At 43.9% G+C, this 18,821-nt stretch overlaps 1 protein-coding gene across 1 annotated transcript in view; it reads right to left on the bottom strand.

Moving 5' to 3' along the window:
• Positions 1–5,932: 5,932 nt before the first annotated feature.
• Positions 5,933–18,821, bottom strand: part of LRP11 (LDL receptor related protein 11) — a gene marked incomplete at its 5' end in the record, with an annotated part of 32,779 nt that continues 19,890 nt past the window's right edge. Inside the window, 5 exons of the mRNA XM_019526746.1 lie at positions 5,933–7,566; positions 8,862–8,963; positions 12,858–12,914; positions 15,344–15,514; positions 16,340–16,549. Coding sequence (XP_019382291.1) covers positions 7,412–7,566; positions 8,862–8,963; positions 12,858–12,914; positions 15,344–15,514; positions 16,340–16,549 — 695 coding nt within the window. The remainder of the gene's footprint in view (positions 7,567–8,861; positions 8,964–12,857; positions 12,915–15,343; positions 15,515–16,339; positions 16,550–18,821) is intronic.

The raw sequence follows: 18,821 nt of genomic DNA, 5'->3' as shown, positions 1-18,821 counted from the left end.
CATACATGCAGACCCCCACACCTACACCCCCTCACACACCCCAGCCACCATCCCTCCCACACACAGTACTCCCCACAAACCCCATACACACCCACACCCCACATATGCACACACACACGCACACATGCTCCCTCATCCCACATACCTATACCCACCCCACCAACATACAAGTGTAAGACTTCATTTTAAGCTATTGTGCAATCACCTCTATGTACACTATACAAATACATGTAAACCAGGGCAAAAATATTTTTGAAATGAAATTAATGAATGTTTTAGATGTTCATTTTTTAGAATATAATTTGGTATTTTTCTGGTTCCAAGATGGTAAAACTGGTTGCTGAAAGGAGTACTTCCGGGGGCAAGAGGAGGGACTTCTGGTGGCAAAGGTCAGGAGTTAGTGGACAGGACTTCCGGTCCCAAGATGGCTACCAGGGGGTGGGGCACCTCTCAAGGGACAGGGCTACCTGTGCAGCCCTTGACAGCTTGTTAAAACTTGGTAAGCTGCCCTCCACCCAAAATAATTGCCTGCCCCTGCTGTAGTGTGATGCAGTGTGCAAAAGGCAAATGTGTTTCAATAGGAATATTACAGGGACAGGCAGTTATCTTGGCTGGAGGGCTGCTTCACGAATTTCGGTGAGATGTTGAGGACTACAAGGGTAGCCCTGCCCCTTGACAAGTGCCCCATCCCCTGATCACCATCTTGGTGCTGAAAGTCCCGTCCCCTAACCCCTGATCTTTGTAACCAGAAATCCCTGCCCTTTCCCTAGAAGTACTCCTTTTGGGAAGGGGGTTTGCCATCTTGGAACCAGAAAAAAACCCAAAATCTATACTAAAAATCTAACATCCACGATAACATATTTTATCCACCCACTCCAGACTGACTAGTCTCCAGAGCAGACTCGCCTGCTCATGCTGAACAGCTGCAGCAACAGCAGTGTTGGCAAGCTGTGGGGGAAAGTGACCCCTCCCTCTCAGCTCTGCCCAGTGCTTCCTGCCACAGCTGTGCAGAGCCTGTGCTGGGCTGACCTGTGACTCCTCTGCGCTACCCCTGCTGTCTTGCAGAGCAGTCTGGAGGGCTCCATGCAACAGCTGCAGGAAGCACTGGGCAGCACTGAGGGGGTGGGGCCACTTTTCCCCTTGCTGAGCACACTTCTGCCCCCACCCCCCTCCCCCCTGTTCAGCATGAGCAGGGAAGTCTGCAGCAGGCGCAGGGTGGGGCAGGGCTGCATGCAGGTCCACACCAGTAATGCAGGGCTGGGGCCAGAGGCTGCTGCTGCCACCAGAAGGGCAGTCCAGCATGGAGCTGCCCCAGCCCTGCTGCATGCCCAGGAGGTAGTAGGATGCGCCACTGTGGGACGATGCCTGGGCTAGGCAGGACCGAGGGATCATCTGCGGGCCATATTGCCCCCACCCCTGGAATATTAGGTGCAAGACACTGGTGATGATAGTGCCTCTCTGCTCAGCACTGGTTAGGCTTCATCTGTATCATGTGCAGTTCTGGGCACCACATTTTAAAAAGGACATGGAGAAGTTTGAGAGGGTCCAGAGTAGGGCAACGAATGATAAATGGAGGGCAAGCCATATGAGAAATTGAAAGAAATAGGCAAGTTCAGCTTGTGGAAAAGGTGATTAAGAGAGGGCATGATAGCAGTCTTCAACTACCTGCAATAAAAAAAGAGGGAAAACACTTCCTCTTTCTGCAGAGCAGGCCATGAACTAATATCTTGAAGTAGCAGCAAATTAGATTTAGATTGGATATCAGAAAAAAATTCTTCTCTATTAGAATAGTGGAGCAGTGGAATAGATTGTCTAGGGCAGTGGTGCCCAACCTTTTTCCTCCATGGGTCAGCTGGGTGGTGCTTAAGCTATCCATGGGCCAGATCTAGCCAGTGAGCCCAATCCAGCACATAGGGTGAAGAGGTGGGGTCCCATCCAGCTGTGTGGGGGGGAGGGGGTGTGGCTCTGTAAAGAGCAACATTTGAAGCTCAGGAGGATCCTCTCCTGCACAGATTGCTGGGAGATCATGAGAACTGCCAGCAGGACACTGGAGATGACCGTACTCAGCAGCAGGAGAATGAAGCAGAGCTCCATACCTGGCTTAATTATAAAAGAAGGTTAAAGGAATTGGGGCCGGGTTATGAAGTGGATACATAAAAGGGAGTTCTGGCTCTCTAGTAATAGGGTGTGATGTGTGGGGTTCTGCTGCTTGTCTCCAGGTTGCAGAGCAGAACACAACATGTTTAGAGCTTCCCATGCTTTTGGGCTTTGCTGGTTAACACATGGAGCTGGGAAGGAATTCTAAGAAGGTCAAGGGTTTTTAGCTTTGTTTTTTTTCCCCCCCTGTCTTCCTCAGAAGGATTTGGTGTTGGCTGCAGCTAAGGCAGGGATCAGTTGTATTTAGGGTCAGGAAGGCATTTGACTGTCTGGTCAAACTGGTGCATGCTGTGGGGGTTTTGCCCTCTTCTGTAGTGGGGGGTGTGACCTCTGTGTTGGGTCTCTTGAGCACTTTTCAAAAATCCTGCAGAAGCTGTACGCTGACTGTCATAGTCCCCCTGCTTTACCTGTGGCTAGGGTGCTATGCCTTATAGTCGTGTGAGAAAGGTCAAGACCATAGTTCCTAGTCCAGTCCCCTACAGCTGGCAACAATTTGTACAATAGTCCAGGTCCCTACAAACCTACAACAACTTTCCTGGGGTGGTTTGGATAGGGATGATGCTGCCTTGGGCAGAGGGTTAGACTAGATCAGGGGTGGGCCAGGCTATTTTATCCAGTCCGTGGGACCCCTAAAAATTTAGAAAATTAATATTTATCTGCCCCGGCTGCCTGTCACATGGCCTGCAATGGCTTGCCAAGACTCAGTAAGCAGCCCTTGCCTGAAATAATTGCCCGCACCCGGAACTAGGTGACCTCTGTAAGTCATTTCCAGCCCTACTTTTCTATAATTCTGTTTTCTTTAAGTAAAGTTTGCTGCAATGCATGTCTCAAAATGCATTTGCATGTAGAGGTGACATCCAGACATGTTAATGTAATTAGCAGGCACAGAATAAAATAAGGGACATGGTAAACTGCTTGAGAAGCTACCTGTAACATTTTTGTTTAGTATTGACTATATTGGGTCAAATTACCCCTTTGACTGTTAAATTAAATATTCTCCTATGAAATATAAAGGTGATGCTCCACTGAACAGACTTGAGATGTAACTCATCAGGGGGGTTGGGGATGTTGTAAGTTGGTCACAACTAACTGCCACTAACATAAATAAAGTGCTAGTTAGCTAGCCTGCCCTAAGTAATCTCTAGGAGAGAAGACCAGAAGGGGCCAGGCATTTTTCAGGCCCTAAAGTTGAGGTATAAGTTGTGCATTAGTATTAGGCAAGTGGCCTACAAGCTGATGAGGATCATCCTTCTAGCCTTAGTGTCTAGTGTAGTGGTTCTCAACCTTTTTAGCCTCAAGACACTCCATGTAAAACTCAAGGAACCCCGCAGAAAATGCCATCTCTTAGTTTTCTCTTATGTCTTGACTACTGAAAAATAGTACACCAATCCCTCTGTCACGAAGAACGTGAAAAGCCCACAACTGGTAAGAATGTTTTTGGCACTGTGGATTCCTATTTGAAATCTCTGGATTTACCTTGTGAATCATGTGTAGGTGTTTGCAGATCTAACAGTGTTAATATTACAAGGCAGAGGCAATGCATAGGTGGTGTATGCAGGTGCGGGTGTACTCCCTGAGTGTGGCGGTGCACCCCCTAGAAAAAGGCACCTACAAAAAGGTGCCTGCAGGTGGTCGCCACTTGCCACCCTGCTGGTGACACCACTGGTGGTGTCTGCGGGCAGTCCGTGATCCCCACCGTCTGCCACTGCTGGCGGCATCTGCGGGTGGTTGCCAACTCCTGGTCGGTGCTTGCCACCACCTCCCTACTGCTGACAGTGTTGGCAGCATCTGCGGGAGCTCCCCTGCTTACTGCCGCTGCACTCCTGCCATCGCCATGCCCCCCCAGCTGCAGGGGGCATGCATCATTCATGTTACAAGGCACCCTTAAAAGGATTTTGTGGCACTGTGGGTGAGAATCACTCATCTAGAAGCATGCATTTCTGCATGAACAACTGGTGCCTCCTGTGACTGGGGGGGGGGGCACCATGGTGGGGTGGGAGGGCGTGGTGAGTGGCGGGCAGCGAGTGGGGACCGCCCACAGCTGCCAGTGGCTGCATTGGTGACAAGGGGTAGGCAGCAACTGCCCGCAGAAGTCAGTGGCCTATGCATTTCTGCAGGGCAAACCTAATAGTTGTAACAAAGCCATTCTTAATACTGCCTGCACCAAAACTCTAGATAAGAGTATGCACAGTGTTTCCTCAAATCTTCTGGAGGTGGGAATAGAGACAACTTGGGCTGTCAGACAAAGCTGCGTGAGAACTGTGGCTGCTTACAGACATTAAAAAAAATGGTGCTTTACTTTAAACTCAGCACACTCCTGCACCGAGTCCAGCGCATGCCCAGAAGACTTTAGTTGGACCCAGCTTGCCTAATGTCTGTATAGATCCGGTGCTTTAGTGAAGTTTTTTTTGCAGCTTTTATCTAATAGCCGATTGAATCAGCTATTAGATAAAAGCACCAAAAAGCCTGCTGAAGCGCCTGATCTATATGGACGCTGCAGAGTTGGGTTGAACACACTGCTTCTTCCAATAAAGTATGTGTTTTTTTAACATCTGCAAGCAGCCTGTATGTACATATTAAATTGCCTTACTGGACATTAGATTCTGTTCCTGTCTCCTCAGTGGGCCTCAGACATTTCTGCAGAATCCAAATCCATTTCTGCAGAATCACAAGGTAAATCCTGCTTCCATCCCTCCTATCAGCTTAGTCCTAAAGATCAGGAATTTCACTACTAGGGATTACATGGACACAGTAGGGAAACAATAAAGACTTTGATATCCAAGATCAGGGATGAGCCTTGGAGAGAGGAAAGAAGTGCTAGAGCAGTGATTCTCAGTCAGTGCTATGGGATCCTTGTAAGGGTGTTGCTGGGTGCTGCACAACATTAACACCTGCACATAATTCACAAGATAAACCTAGAGATTTCAAATAGGAATCCACAGTGTTGAAAACATGCTGACCTGTTGTAACCTTTCTGAGTTCTTTGCGAGAGAAGAATTGCTCTGTTATTTTCCTGTAGTCAAATACTGAGTGAAAGCCAAGAGCTGGCATTTTCTGAGGGATGTTTTGAGTCTAAAAAGCCTGAGAACCACTGTGCTAAATGTCTAATTTTAGAAACAAAACAAAAGTATTACTGCAAGGCACTAATGCATTAATGCTGGGACAGTGAGCAGGGCTACTTGAAGCAAATTTGGAGTGTCTTCTCGATCTTTTAAACCCCACTGATAGTGCAACTTGTCTTGTATACCCTAGACAACATGATGTATTTGTTTAAGGCATTCAACCCCTATGGTAGAAAGGAAACAACAAATGTATCTATTGATTTTTGGATAGGTTTTATCAGCAGAAAGTAACCTGTACCCAACACTACACTGGAATATAACTAGGGAGCACAAGGACCTTTTAATTTGCATCTAGTATGTAGCAACATTTTGTCTTACCCAGATTTGCTTGTAGATGGCACCAGCATCAGACTTCCCTGACAGGCTGGCCAAACAAGGTCTACGCTTACTGCAGTTTAAAGTAGGATGTAAAAATTTAAAGCAATCAAGTTATTTATTATGGGAATTATATCATTAGATGAAGCAAGTAGCAGCAGCAGGTATAAGTTCACAGCTCCTCCTTTGTTTTCCCATACCACAGAAATACAGACTCCAACCTCTTCCTGGTTTTGGAAAAGCCAAAGTGCTCAGCAGGTATGATGCTTGCTCTCCTGTATGTTCCAGAAAATTCAAACAATTTAATTTCAGTTTTAGCTGAAAATAAGCACAAGGCATTTAAGAATAAAATAGGTTTATTATAGCTATTGTACATAAAAGTAATCAAGACATCGAGACATGGGGTTTTTCTGATTAACTATTTGTACACCATGGCAATATTCCAATTGACTTTAATTCATTGAAGTACAAAAGATGACATACAAAAAGATGCATGCCTTATCTGTCTTGATTTTTACTGGGACCTTTGATGAATGCGACACCCTTGCATGTTCAGACAAACAGGATAAACGGCACGGTATATATATCTAACATGTACTGCACATAGTTTACAGTTAACACGTTTGACGTTCATTCACACACATCAATTACTTGCTCTAATTCTATAAGATTTGTACTGGGAGGGTCACTGAAGCCTTAGAGCTTGCTGGGTGCTAAGTGATGATCAATGAGCAAGATTCTGAAATGTCTCAGGAAGCAGGAATGGTATCCCATCTGCATTACATGGGAAGTTAGTCCTGAGTATCAAGCTCACTGTGGTAGAAGCAGTAATAGTGCTGCCTGTGTATGTCTGGCTGGAACTAACTTCATTTTTATTACTGACAGCACAGTATAAAAGAACAAACCATGTCCTCCTGAACAAAAGCATAGCCTATCTTGAGCACAGGTCAAAGTCACTACACGTAGCTCTTTCAAAATCCTGGAAGTGCTTGGCTAGGGATGGAAAAAGCTGATCAAGCTGAGTTGTGGGGAAGGGGCATAGCCCCATGAGCTTGCTCACTTGCCACTGGCACTGGGTTTGTCTATGGAAGTCCCTGTAGTGCTGATATCTTTCATGTTAGTGCTCAGGCCTTGGCCGTCAAGGGTTTTAAAGGATGATGCACAGAGTGTGTATTTCTATTCCAAATTATATTACAAAAGCTGACCCTTTTTTAGTTATGGGCAGCCTGTACCTAGGCAAAGACAAAAGCCTCTAGTAAAAATGTTGCCAGTGCATGAGCAGGGTTTTGAAACACTCCTCAGATGGTAAATGAACATGCTAAAGCATAATGCATTGGTACTTGCTTTTTTCCACAGTTCTGCCTATGTTGTCTTTACCCTGCCTTATGGTAGCCCAATACTTCTCTAATCTATCTCTTTCTAATGTAAAATACTTGGCTCTGGCTAACTGTTATTTCAGATGGGGAAAGAATGAGGTGGAAGGCAAAGATACTCTGCCATCCAGTGGTGGTCTCTTTAAGTTGCAGCCTTTTTCTGCACACAGGGTAAACATGGGTACAAGGTTATTTTCAGACATAGCCTGAACTGTTCTTGTCTTCTGTCTACAAATATATATGTATCCAAATTAGTAACTGGACTGAGACATGGGAGAGCTTACCATATAGCCAAAGGAGAAGAACAGATAGGTCAGCTTGCAAAGTGATCTAGAAATAGTTTTTATTTTGAAATTTTACCGAGGAGCTTGGTCACTTGCTAGAGGCAGAGGTTAATGGAAAAAAACTGTGAAGGGGAGAAAACCAGCTATCTACACCATCTGTTCAGAGATACATCCCGTTTATGAGGTAATCAGACTCCTCAGATGTAATGGGTCGGGCTTTCTTCAGTTTCTGTCTCACTAAACGCAGCCGGCAAGTGACCATAAGTAGCAGTAAAGCAGTGATCGCCAAGCCTAAAGCCAGGGGTAGCACAGCACCTAGAAAGAAGTTAAAAAAATTATGATGGAGAACTATTAATAGGTCTTTTTTTTGTAGGTGTATCAACTAGATCAGTGTTTCTCAACCTGTGGGTCGCAAGAATATATGAATGAAAGGGTTGCAAACAAGCTTTAAAAATGGATTTTCCTTTAAAGAAGAAAACCTGAAGAAGTTCCAGCCTGCAAGGGGCTGCTCGCCCCCTCCCTGCAGTCACACACACACATCCTCCTGCCGTGCACACTGGGGGTCTTGGGACAGAGGGCAATGGGTTGGGAGCGAGGGGCACTGGCAGGGCCAGAGGGCTGTTTTCTATTTAAACTATTTACTGGGTTTGGACTGGCCATCGGTGTTTACAAATGGGTCCTGGCACAAAAAAGGTTAAGAACCACTGAGCCAGACTGGAGTAACACAGAGCCTTCTAGTTACCCTTAGAAGAATCACACACACACAAGCAGCAGTGTTAATAGAGCACAGTAGTGCTCCTTTCCTTTATTCATCTGGGTCTGTCATACTAGCCTATTTGATAGTAAAGGTAAAAAATACTGCTCAAGAAGTGTAGCCAGTAGATCGGGGGTGGGCAATTATTTTGGGCAGAGGGTCGCTTACTGAGTTTTTGCAAGCCGTTGAGGGCTGTATGGGTAGCCCTGCCCCTTGACAGGAGCCCCGCCCCCTTGTCGCCACCTTAGGACCAGGAGTCCCACCCCCTAACCCCTAACCTTTGCCACCAGAAGCCCCTCTGCTTGCCCCCCAGAAGTACTCCTTTCAGTAAGGGGTTTTGCCATCTCAGAACCAGAAAAATACCAAATTATATTCTAAAAATTAAACCTGTATTATACCATTCATCCATTTCATTTCAAAAAATATTTTTGTCCTGATTTACATGTGATTCTGTAGTGTACACAGAAGTGATAGTGTAATAGCTTAACATGAAGTCTTACTCTTGTATATCATGGGAGGGTGGGTATGTGGGGTGTGGGGAAGGCAGGAAGGCAGGAGCAGTCCCAGGCCAGAAGCCCCTACTAGGCAGAGGCTTCTGGCTGGGGCTCAGGGTGGTGGTGGTGTGGGGTGGGGGACAGGACCGGCCCAGACTTGCTGCTGCAGCTGTTTAGTTCTGCTGCTTGGTCCCCCTGGGTTTTACTGGCCCTGGTTCCTGTCATCTTTGACAGGCAGCCAAGGACATATAAATATTAATTTTCTAAATTTTTTAGCGGTCCCGTGGGCCAGATAGAATGGCCTGGTGGGCTGCATTTTGCCTGACCCTGCAGTAAATTAACATACATAGGAAGAGTCTTACCTGTTTCTGGGACTGGGTGTCCCCCTCCACCCTGATCGCTCTTTGACAGAACAACATCGTTTTCAGTTTTATCACCTGTCCTTTTCCCTGAGGAACTGTTATCTGCAGAAAAGCCAATGCAAGATATACATATTGTGGACAGTGATTCAGGAAGCACATTTGCCAGAACCCCATGACAGACTACTCAAAAAATGGGACCTTGGATACATTTCGCAAACTGCAAATCAAGAGCTGCAAATCCTTACTGTACATTTTGAAAAAAGCCATTTGAGGCTCAAGCTGAAAGGAAAAACATTCTACATTATAAACAAGTCACAGAACATCACCAATGTGCAGACCTCGGCATTGTGTGTGGGTTAGAGAACTGAAACAAATCCCAAACAGAAAGTCAGCAATAAAGGGAAGTAAGAGGTGTAAGTAAATGTCAACCAAAATCTTAGTAAAGTAAAATGACACATATTTAAAAACTAGGAGATGTCTAATGATGTTAACATTTAAAAAATAATCAGCTGTGGTATGTCAGGACTTGCATAAGTTTCACAGACAACCTTAATTCAGACTAATATTCCCATCACATTGTATACTTTGGTGTTTGAGTAGTCTTAAGCCATAAATGTGTCTGGAAAACATTCCACACTGAAGTGAGGAGGATATAGTGAATTGGACTTTTCAGCCCACTGCAGAATACCAGCTATAAAAGAGAGTGGGCTGTGTAAGGAGGGCTGCAAAGGCACGTGTTTTATTGCTGCTAAGAAGTGATTGTTTTTGGAATGCTGGCCTGCATGCTATGGGAGTTTTGCTTGCCAAGAGCTTATACAATTCAGCCTGTTTCTTCCATCATGCTTGCACAGTCTGAAATGCTTTATATATTGCACTACTGAGCAATAATGGGATGACTTAATGAAAACTGATGGACTTGACCCCAACAACCCCATAAAAACAGATTGATGCTCACCTCTCACGTTTGTGTTTAATGGTAATATACACTGAGCACATCTACACGAGACACTAGAAATGCAGTAGACTAATTCTACTGATCAATAGCCACGCCAATGCATTAACGCATAGTAAAATTAGTGTACTGTGCATTAGTGTCAAGGGGAAAAAAGGTGTGCTGGTGCTACTGCACAATAGTGTTGATTATGGCGCATTAAGTTATATCTGTTATTACAGGTACTAACTTCATGTTCTGTAATTACAGCTCATTAATGCACATGTAGACAGGCCCACTATGTGGGACACTTTAGCTGCGATATTAACTACTCCCCATCAGCTGTGGGAACTGTTACCGTGTCTGCAGGAGTATGCTGTAGTACAATATCAATGCTGAGGCCGATGTTTCCTCAGCCTGATGCAGAGTGTTTCTATCCGAAAGCTTGCAAAGAAGAATTTTTCCAACTATTTGGTCTAATAAAAGATAGCAGATTTACCCGAAGAACCTTGTCCGCCTAATTTTTGGAAAAATCATATGAATTAAAACAAATTTGAAAAAAATGCACTTATCAAAGTGCACTGACTCTGGTGGAGACTTGCAACATGTTTCCCTGAGCCCTTCCTGGAGTCCTAACCCTGACCTAACAAGATGAGTGCTGCTTTTACTGACACATCTTTGGAGGAAAGTTTGTGCACTTAAGTTTCTTGTTTGTCAAATGGCTTGTTTACCAATATTAATCTAAAGCATGTTTATGCCAAGATTTGATCTTCTGACTCTCCTTATTTTCTTGCCTATCTCCAGTAAAGTGTGCTTTTATTTAAAGCCATGGACACGTGAGCAGGATATCCTAGGGAAAAAAAAGCTTCCCCTAGAGAAAAAAATGCTGGGAGCACATGACACTATCTCTTGAACCCATTGTAATTCAGAGCAATTTCCACCTGGGACTGCTGGTTGTTTGTGCATAGTTGCTCTGAGGCATTTCCCTTGAGGTTTCCTGTCTTGGGACAACTCCTTGTGTAGTCACATTTAAGAGTACTGGAACTGGCTGCACAGGCTTCAGTTGTAGCTACTACTGCTGGATGCTTCTGTAGCAGAAGCAGTAGTAAGGCAATAGCTTGGCCTTTAATCAAGTGTTGCAATTCTCTCACTGAACAGTGCTGCAAAGCACCTGGCATAGACCAATCTGAGCAGAGAGAGATTAGGCTGGAGGAATGCAGAGCTGTTACAGTGATTTATACTGTGAAAATCTCAGGCTTGTTCCTAAACTCAGACCTCCTACATGGCTGTGGTTGCTAGAGCTGCTGCCCCCAAGACTTCTGACTATGGTTGCAAATGTTTTGGCCACTCCATTAGGCAGGACCAAACCGTAGACTTGTTACAGCAAACATATTTAGAGCACAAGGTTTTTAGCATTCATTCCCATCAGAAACTATGGAGCTCAACAGCTTCTAACCCCATTTGGAAACGGTAGAAATGAGCTGGCCTGTTGTCAACAGTAAATAATTTTCAAAGTGTGATCAAGGTCCTAGAAAATTGCCACCATAGCAAGTCCAGACAGAGCTTTAGAAGTTTATCCTATCATAGGGTTTTGTCCTGCTTGCTGTAACCATATTATCTGAGTGGCTCTACCAAAGGCACGGATTTATGAATAGCTTTGCTGAGTTTTTGGCTGTAGCTGTGTTGGTCTAAGGACATAGGAACGCAAAGTTTTTTGGGTAGATGTATTATCTTTTCTTAGACCAACTGAGTAGTTGAAAAAAAGTTCTTTGCAAGCTTTCAGGTACAATCACCCCTCTTCAGGCATAGGGAGTCTATACTGTTCTGAGATCTCAAAGGACAGCATTCCTTGGAAATCTCAGAACAGCAGAGACTCCCTATGCCTGAAGAAGGGTGATTGTGCCCGAAAGCTTGCAAAGCACTTTTTTTCAACTACTCATTGGTCTATGAAAAGATACCACATCTACCCAAAGAATGTTGCCTGTCTATGCAATATCTTTCAGCATTTATGCATGTGCTCCTGGAGTGGGAGGGCACTTTAATTAGAGGGGCTCCAAGAGCCGCTCTAAGTAAAGCACCCAGAGCATCTCATGTATCAGCATCCCCTCACTTCAAAAGCTTGTTTGACAAGCTTTAGATAAAGCGCCCCGCCACTATTTCAAAGTGCGGCAATGCTGATACATGAGACGCTGGAGGCTGCTAAAACACGGTAATTACCACGCTCCAGCAGACTATTTATTGAGTCTGCTCTGACGTGCTGTAATTGCAGAGCATTGGAGCAGCCTCACTGCTCGTATATAGGCGTCCTTTGTTTCCAGAGATAGGTTTACAGATAGAAAGCTCCCAAGTAGTGGTGAAAGGTAAAAGGAGTCCCATCTACACCTGCAATAATAACCATCAGAGCAAGTAAAAGCAGGAGTAAAAACAAGCCTCCCACATCTTATGAATTATAACAATAACAACAACAGCAACAGTAATATCCCTGATTGAAAAGGGGCTCAGATGCCTTGGTTTAGCTTTCAGTTCCTGTGTGGTAACCAAGGAACTCCATGATAAGTCCCTGGCCCCTTTTAACTCACTGTAATTTGTTTGTTCATACTTGGAATACCTAAATCAAAACTAGATGATCTTCTGTTACACACTTCCATCCAGCCACAAGTTATTGGGCGTTATACAGGAATTACTGGCTGAAATTCTTTGGCCTTTGTTAGGCAGTAGGTCAGCCCAGATGGTCCTAATGATGATCTTCAAATTTACAAATGTAAGACCTTGTTATCTTTCATAAGAGATTACAGGAGGCTGCATTTTAAAACCTCACCCCTTTTTACTCATGGTTATTTTTTTTGTCTATACTCTATGAGTGATGGATGCCCCTCACCCCTGTGTAGACAGTCTCAAGAGTTAATTCCACACTATGAAATTTATACTTATTTCTAGTTTGATTTTCCCCAGTTGTGACTTCAAGCCATTGGATTGATTAAACCACAACATTTACCCTCCTAACCTATACTTTCATGTACAAAATAATTATCAAATATAAAATAATTATCAAAAAAGGGTCAGACCTGGCTCTGAATTGGAATGAGATGATGGATCCATTGTGGTCTGTAGTGCAGTCACACCTGTTAATAGGTATTTTGAAAAGAGAGTCACCACATTGAGATTTAAATCTCATATCATTATCTTTTAGGAGGCATAGTGATTTAGAAGACTGTCTTTTTAACACTGTGGTGATCTAGAGTTCAATTTGACTGACCTACAAATAAATTTAGTGTGGTTGTTCTGATGTAGTCCTTCATACGATATATATGTGGACCATTTCACAAAAGCACTGAGAATTTGGAGTGCCAGCTCAGGAGAGGACCCAGCCTTAAATAGGAAGATTGGTAAGAGTTCTTCAGAAAAAGCAACACAGCGTCTTGTAAGAAACTCTCATGTCTGCCTCCTGAGCCTTACACCTGTGCATTAAGTACCTGGTTTTTGAAGACCTATACTTTTGTAAAGTGCAACAAAGTCTAATTGATTTTTTAAGAGGGGAAAATAAAAACCCAAGTGCTTGGATGTAGACATTTTCATGAGAACTTCATTAACACAGATTTCCCAACAAGGGGCATGAAGAATATTTTGTAGACCCGCTGTGATTATTAAATCTTGCGTCTCATGTTTATTGGCTTACTTTCTGATAAGTATTTTGAATGGATTCCAAACTTCAATTGTTCACTTTTGTTTCTGGAGAAACAACACACAAAAAAGAATTTAATTTAATTAAGGAGTCTTTAAGGTTCTCTAAATTGAAGTATATTTACTTATAAAATATCATTTCAAAATGACAAGTCAACATTTCATGTCAAAAGTGCTGAAATGAAACGGTCCATAACGACCATGATTCTATAATGCAGGAGTGAGGTCACTCACCTGGAGGTGTCCTGGGTTCTTGATGCTGCTATTTAAAACTCTTTAATATAAAATAAATCAACAACCCCAGGAGCCGGAACTAAAACCCAGGAATTCCCCTCCTAGTCCAAGAAATCGTGCTCTATCTTCCTTGGTCTTTTCTCTCTGGGCTAAGCTTTTTATTACTCCACACATAACGAAACAACAGCCGGATGGGTGGAGAGTGCCCATCTGAATAGCTTATAGTCTGTTAATTAAAGCACACTCCTGAGAGGTGGGAGATATAGGCTGGAATCCCCTCAAGTAGATGAGGAGACTGAACCTTGGTCTCCTACCTCCTGAGTGCTCTAACCCCAAAACTATTATAAAATGGCTGCAGCATCATCCCACTCTTCATCTTTCAGAAGAAAATGGTGGTCATCACTGCATTTTAGATAGAGCCTGAAGTGGTAGGTGTTCTTTGAAAATGTCTACCAAATGAAGGTACTCAGCTGAAGTGGATGACGGCACTCCTACTTTATGGATCTTGCTGAGGTTTAGGCATAGAGCGGCCATATTATTTTTAAGGAAATCTGGGACACTGTCCCCCCTGGCTAATCCCAGCCTCAGGTAGAAGGAGCTGTGCCCAGCCTGGTCTGCTGCCCACATCCAGCCACTGCTCAGGAGGAGTCAGGCGACGCAGTGCAGGTGGGGTGGCACCTATCTGGCACTTTTGTTTCTATTTTCACCACCAGGACAACCCAAAAAATCCAGGACTGTCCTGGCCAAACTGAGACATATGGTCAGCCTACTTAGGCATGACTAGGCACTGAGCTGCCTCTGTCAAAAATAAGCTACTTCTAGACACATGCAGAACAAGAGCTTTAAGCAAGTGGGGAGCTTTAATGACAAAATGTGAAATTGGTTTGTTAGGTGGTACCTGAGTGGGGATTGTGAAGACTGTGGTTTTGGATTTAGGCATGATTTGGAGACTTAAATCTGAAGTTCAGTACCTGAGTTCCTTTTTGGATCTAGGCCAAAAGCTATTTTAACTTTGCCAAGATGTCAGTAGAGACTGCTAGTTTTTCTGGACAAAAATATGAGAATCTATTGAGATTTTATTCTGCAAGGAATTCGTAACTGTCATTGAAATGCATTTAAATTCTGATAGAAAAACTTAAAAAAAAGTAATATTAGAAGTCCGTGAGTTAAAAAGAGACAGTCCGATGGAAATCTTGTCTGGTTAAGAAAAAGTGAGGTAAGTAGGCTCTGGTACCATACCTCTCCCTGATTCCCTATGCCAGTTTTCTGGGGTTTACAATTGGCCTTTTATTTTTAAACCTGTTTTTCCATGTTCTCCGATGCATGAAAGACTAACAAGGGCAGGTGACTGAGTAAATAGCTGTTCAGGGTAAGCACCAAAAAGGACAATACAAAAGGGCAGTCAAATGTCCTAAGTAAACCTAACTGAGAAAAAGCCACAACTACTTTTTCAACTAACATGCATTTATAACCTTAGGTAGCAATTAGCTTTATACAAGGTAAAAGGATTTCAGGCAGAATGGGGAATTTTAGATCAGCCTCTAGTCTAGAGAGCTCCTGTCACATACTGCACTGCCAGAGGAAATTAAACTCTACAGAATATGTCCCCTTTTTCCCAGCAGAGGTAATGTTTTACCATGGATTTTTACACATTCACTGAGGCAGTCAGATTCTTGAAGGAAGTTGTTTTCATTCCCTTTGCAGCCGCCATAGATGAAATGTAAGCAAGTGCCTGAAGAAACATCAAAGTGCCAACGAGGGACGTGCCCTTTACAAGGGCCGGCAGCAGGGGGCGCTAAGCACTGCTCTGTTGTAACAAGAAAATAATACTGTATTTACAATGAGTTGGACCTCTGGGAACTTAACTCTAAATAATAACCATGTGAAAATGGTGTCTCTTGTACTCTGTGTGTCTGTCAAAGGCTCTGGGTATGGTGGCTAATTTAATTGTTTGCCATGCTAATTTTTTAACTTTTCAGCAGGGGGCTATTCCTGCTTTGAGTTAAGAAGCAAACCAATTTCACTGCAGCTTCCATTATTGGCTAAGAGAGTGTTCTGTATTTGCTCACAGCCATGGTACCATTCACTGACTCTCAATAGCTTCTTTGCCTCTGAAGGCAACAGTGTGTGGGCTTTTTGATCTCCACAAGTGAAAGTCCATGAGCATCATATCAGGCTGTGCGCTGCGTGTGACACTGAACCCTCTGCACTGACACCAGATGGTCATGCACTTAAGTGCAGTTCTAGAAAGGAAAGCAACTTTAACATGAAAAATATTTCCCCAGAATCAAAGCCCTTGATGGTTCACATTGGGACAGCTGCTGCCACCCTCACTGTAGTGCCATGTCAGGCACATACAACAGTGTCTGGGGCAGAAATGTTTTTGCACTTATCTGGCTGTTTTGTTGGTTGGATTTTAATTCTAGTGCTTGGAAAATGTAACTTTCTTTTTTACCAGCTGCTAGAAAGGACACTGGTAGACCTTAGAGATAATTTTTGATATATTTATTAACCCCTTATAATTTCCCCTACTTTTACTACATTTGCAAAATGTTTCTTGTGAGTAGGTGTCAAAAACGGCGCAAGGCACTCCTGTGTCAATAGGGCATGACTGACTGAAACCATTTCTTACCTGGTACAAACCCACCAATTTGTTTCTTTGGTCTCTGAGAAAGCGTCTGGTTTGACTTGTCTGCATCAAACGAAAGTGGTTGATTTCTTATAGTGGCTTTCAGGGTGTTTTCTGCAGAGAGGTCATCATCTGCATTTTTAATCAGTCCCATGGATCTTTGCTGAGCAATGCCAATAGCTGCATTAGTCACTGTTTTTCGGCCTGGACTGACTGAATTAAGGGAAATAAAAATATGCTTTTTATAAACATAAGGGCAATAATTTTCATGTGGAATTAAAGTGGGTGGCTGTCTCATCCTGGAAAACGCTGCACTCTAATGTAGCATTCATGTTTAATAGACTCTGCTACTGTTCAACATTCAAACTCAGTTTAGATGGCAGCTTTCTTTGACTCCTGAAACACTAAATATAAATTTTACACTGGACTTAGGTGCATGTTTCTGACTGAGTGAATCCCCTAAACACATCTGCCTTCTGAAAAGCAGCAGCACAGTATAAGCAATGTACTCTACTCACATGCGTACTGGATACGTGCAAATTCTGTGCAACTGCATGGCCTTTGTCAGTCTCAAGGCTATGCACTGTAATGGACCACGCTGCATGATTCAAGCCATTAATCAAACCAAGCTGTTAATTTCACTGTTCTCATTATTGCAGCAAATCTGAACAATAGCCAATCTCTGGTTTCTCTGTTGTCCTGTTGCTTGTTACATTCCCCTTCCTTGAAGAAAAGCATTCAAAAGTCTTGCCTGCCAAGGGCTGTCTTGGGGGTGTAGTGTAATTATAAAAATAACCTTATTGAATCTTTTCCTTCCTTCGCAGAACTTGCATGAAAAACCAAACCACAATCACCTCTGCTTAATGGTAATTTTTCACTTTATGGGAGATTGTGGGCTATGGCTTAGCACAGAGGTGTCAAACACATGGCCCGCCAGAGCAGTATCATTTGGCCCCTGGTGCTGCCCGTGGGTCTTATCAGATGGCCCCACACACTATAAGGGGCATCCATTCCAGCTTGAGCCCTGGAGCAGCTGCTACAAGTAGCATGTGTGACTGTTCTGGGGCTATGAGGCCACACTGCACAGCCTGGTGGCAGCGGTGACTCTGGGGCTGGAATGTGAGGTCAGTCTGTGGGTCCAGTGAGGCCACAACCTGGCCCTTGGCCACTCATGCTGCCCTGGGGAGCAGATGAGTTTACACTCCTGCCTTAGCAGTTTAAATGTTCAGGTATTTCTCTTCACAAAATGGTTGGGGCTACTTTGAAAAATGTCTTTCAATTACAGGACTAGGCTGATTCATTTGTTGTGGGAATTTACAGGACCTCCCTTGCCCTACTGAATGATTACCTTACCACCTTCAAAGAATTTACTCTCTTAAGAGGTTTGACTCTCTTAAGAGGTTACATTCAAGCTGGAATGTAGAGAAAGTGGTGAAGAATCTGAAGACGAAAAGTGTGGTATGAAAATGATCACACAAGGATCAGTGCATGAGTCTAAGGTAAGGAAAGAGAAGTGAGAGCAGCAGAATAAGGACAATGGATTTCAGAAAAGCAAACTTCAAATAGCTTGTAATGGTAATTGTTGAACTAGGAGAGAGGACCTCTGCCTATGAATGACACATGCCCCCAGTGGCTGGGGGGCACGGCAGCAGCAGGAGCATGGTGGCGGCAGCGGGAGCATGGCAGTGGTAAGCAGGGAGCTCCTGTAGATGCCACCGGTGCTGTTGGCGGCGGGGGGGGACGGGTGGTGAGTAGCGACTGCCCATGGGTGCTGTGTTAACGGCGCCTTTTTGTAGGGGGTGCACTGCCACACTCAGGGAGTACACATGCACCCATGTACACCCCCTACACATCACCCCTACCTCCTCCTCCAGTTTGATTCAGTATTTTCATTAATGACTTGGATGATAATGATAAATTATATAAATAGCTTCTATTTTGTGGATAGCAACAAGCTGTGGGCGGCTTTAGATACATTGCAGGACAAGATCAGGCTTTAGATACTTTCAGGGATCATTTCTGTAGTTGGTGACTAGAGAAGTGTGTCTGGAAGTGATTGATCTTGGTGAACTGGAGAAATGGTTGGCACTCAACCAGATGAAGTTCAAGAAAGACAAATAAAAAGTGCTACACTTAGGAAAGAGAAAACAAATACACAAAGTCAAAAATGGGGAATAAGGATTTGGAGGTTACACTGGATCATGGACTGAATGAATCAGCAGTAGTCCTCTATTGTCCTTAGTTCTCTGAATTCAGGTATGTCAAGGCATCAAAGGCTAATCAATCTAGTTAATTTCATCCTGAGAGTATCAATTCAAGGATCCCTATCACTGCACTAAGTGTGCATATGACTCACTAGGCCAATTTGCAACAAATAGCTTCACCCCCCTCCCACCCCTCTTCCACAGCAGGGACCCAAACACAGGGACCCAGCATCTGGCCATGCCCTCCCTTCCATGCTAACTAATGATGAGAGGTGTCTCTG

Source organism: Gavialis gangeticus, unplaced genomic scaffold (assembly GCF_001723915.1).
Source record: "Gavialis gangeticus isolate Ggan-Ray unplaced genomic scaffold, GavGan_comp1, whole genome shotgun sequence".
NCBI classification, from domain to species: Eukaryota; Metazoa; Chordata; order Crocodylia; family Gavialidae; genus Gavialis; species Gavialis gangeticus.
Note: the sequence above shows the minus strand (reverse complement) of the source record. Positions and strands in the feature narration are given on the sequence as shown.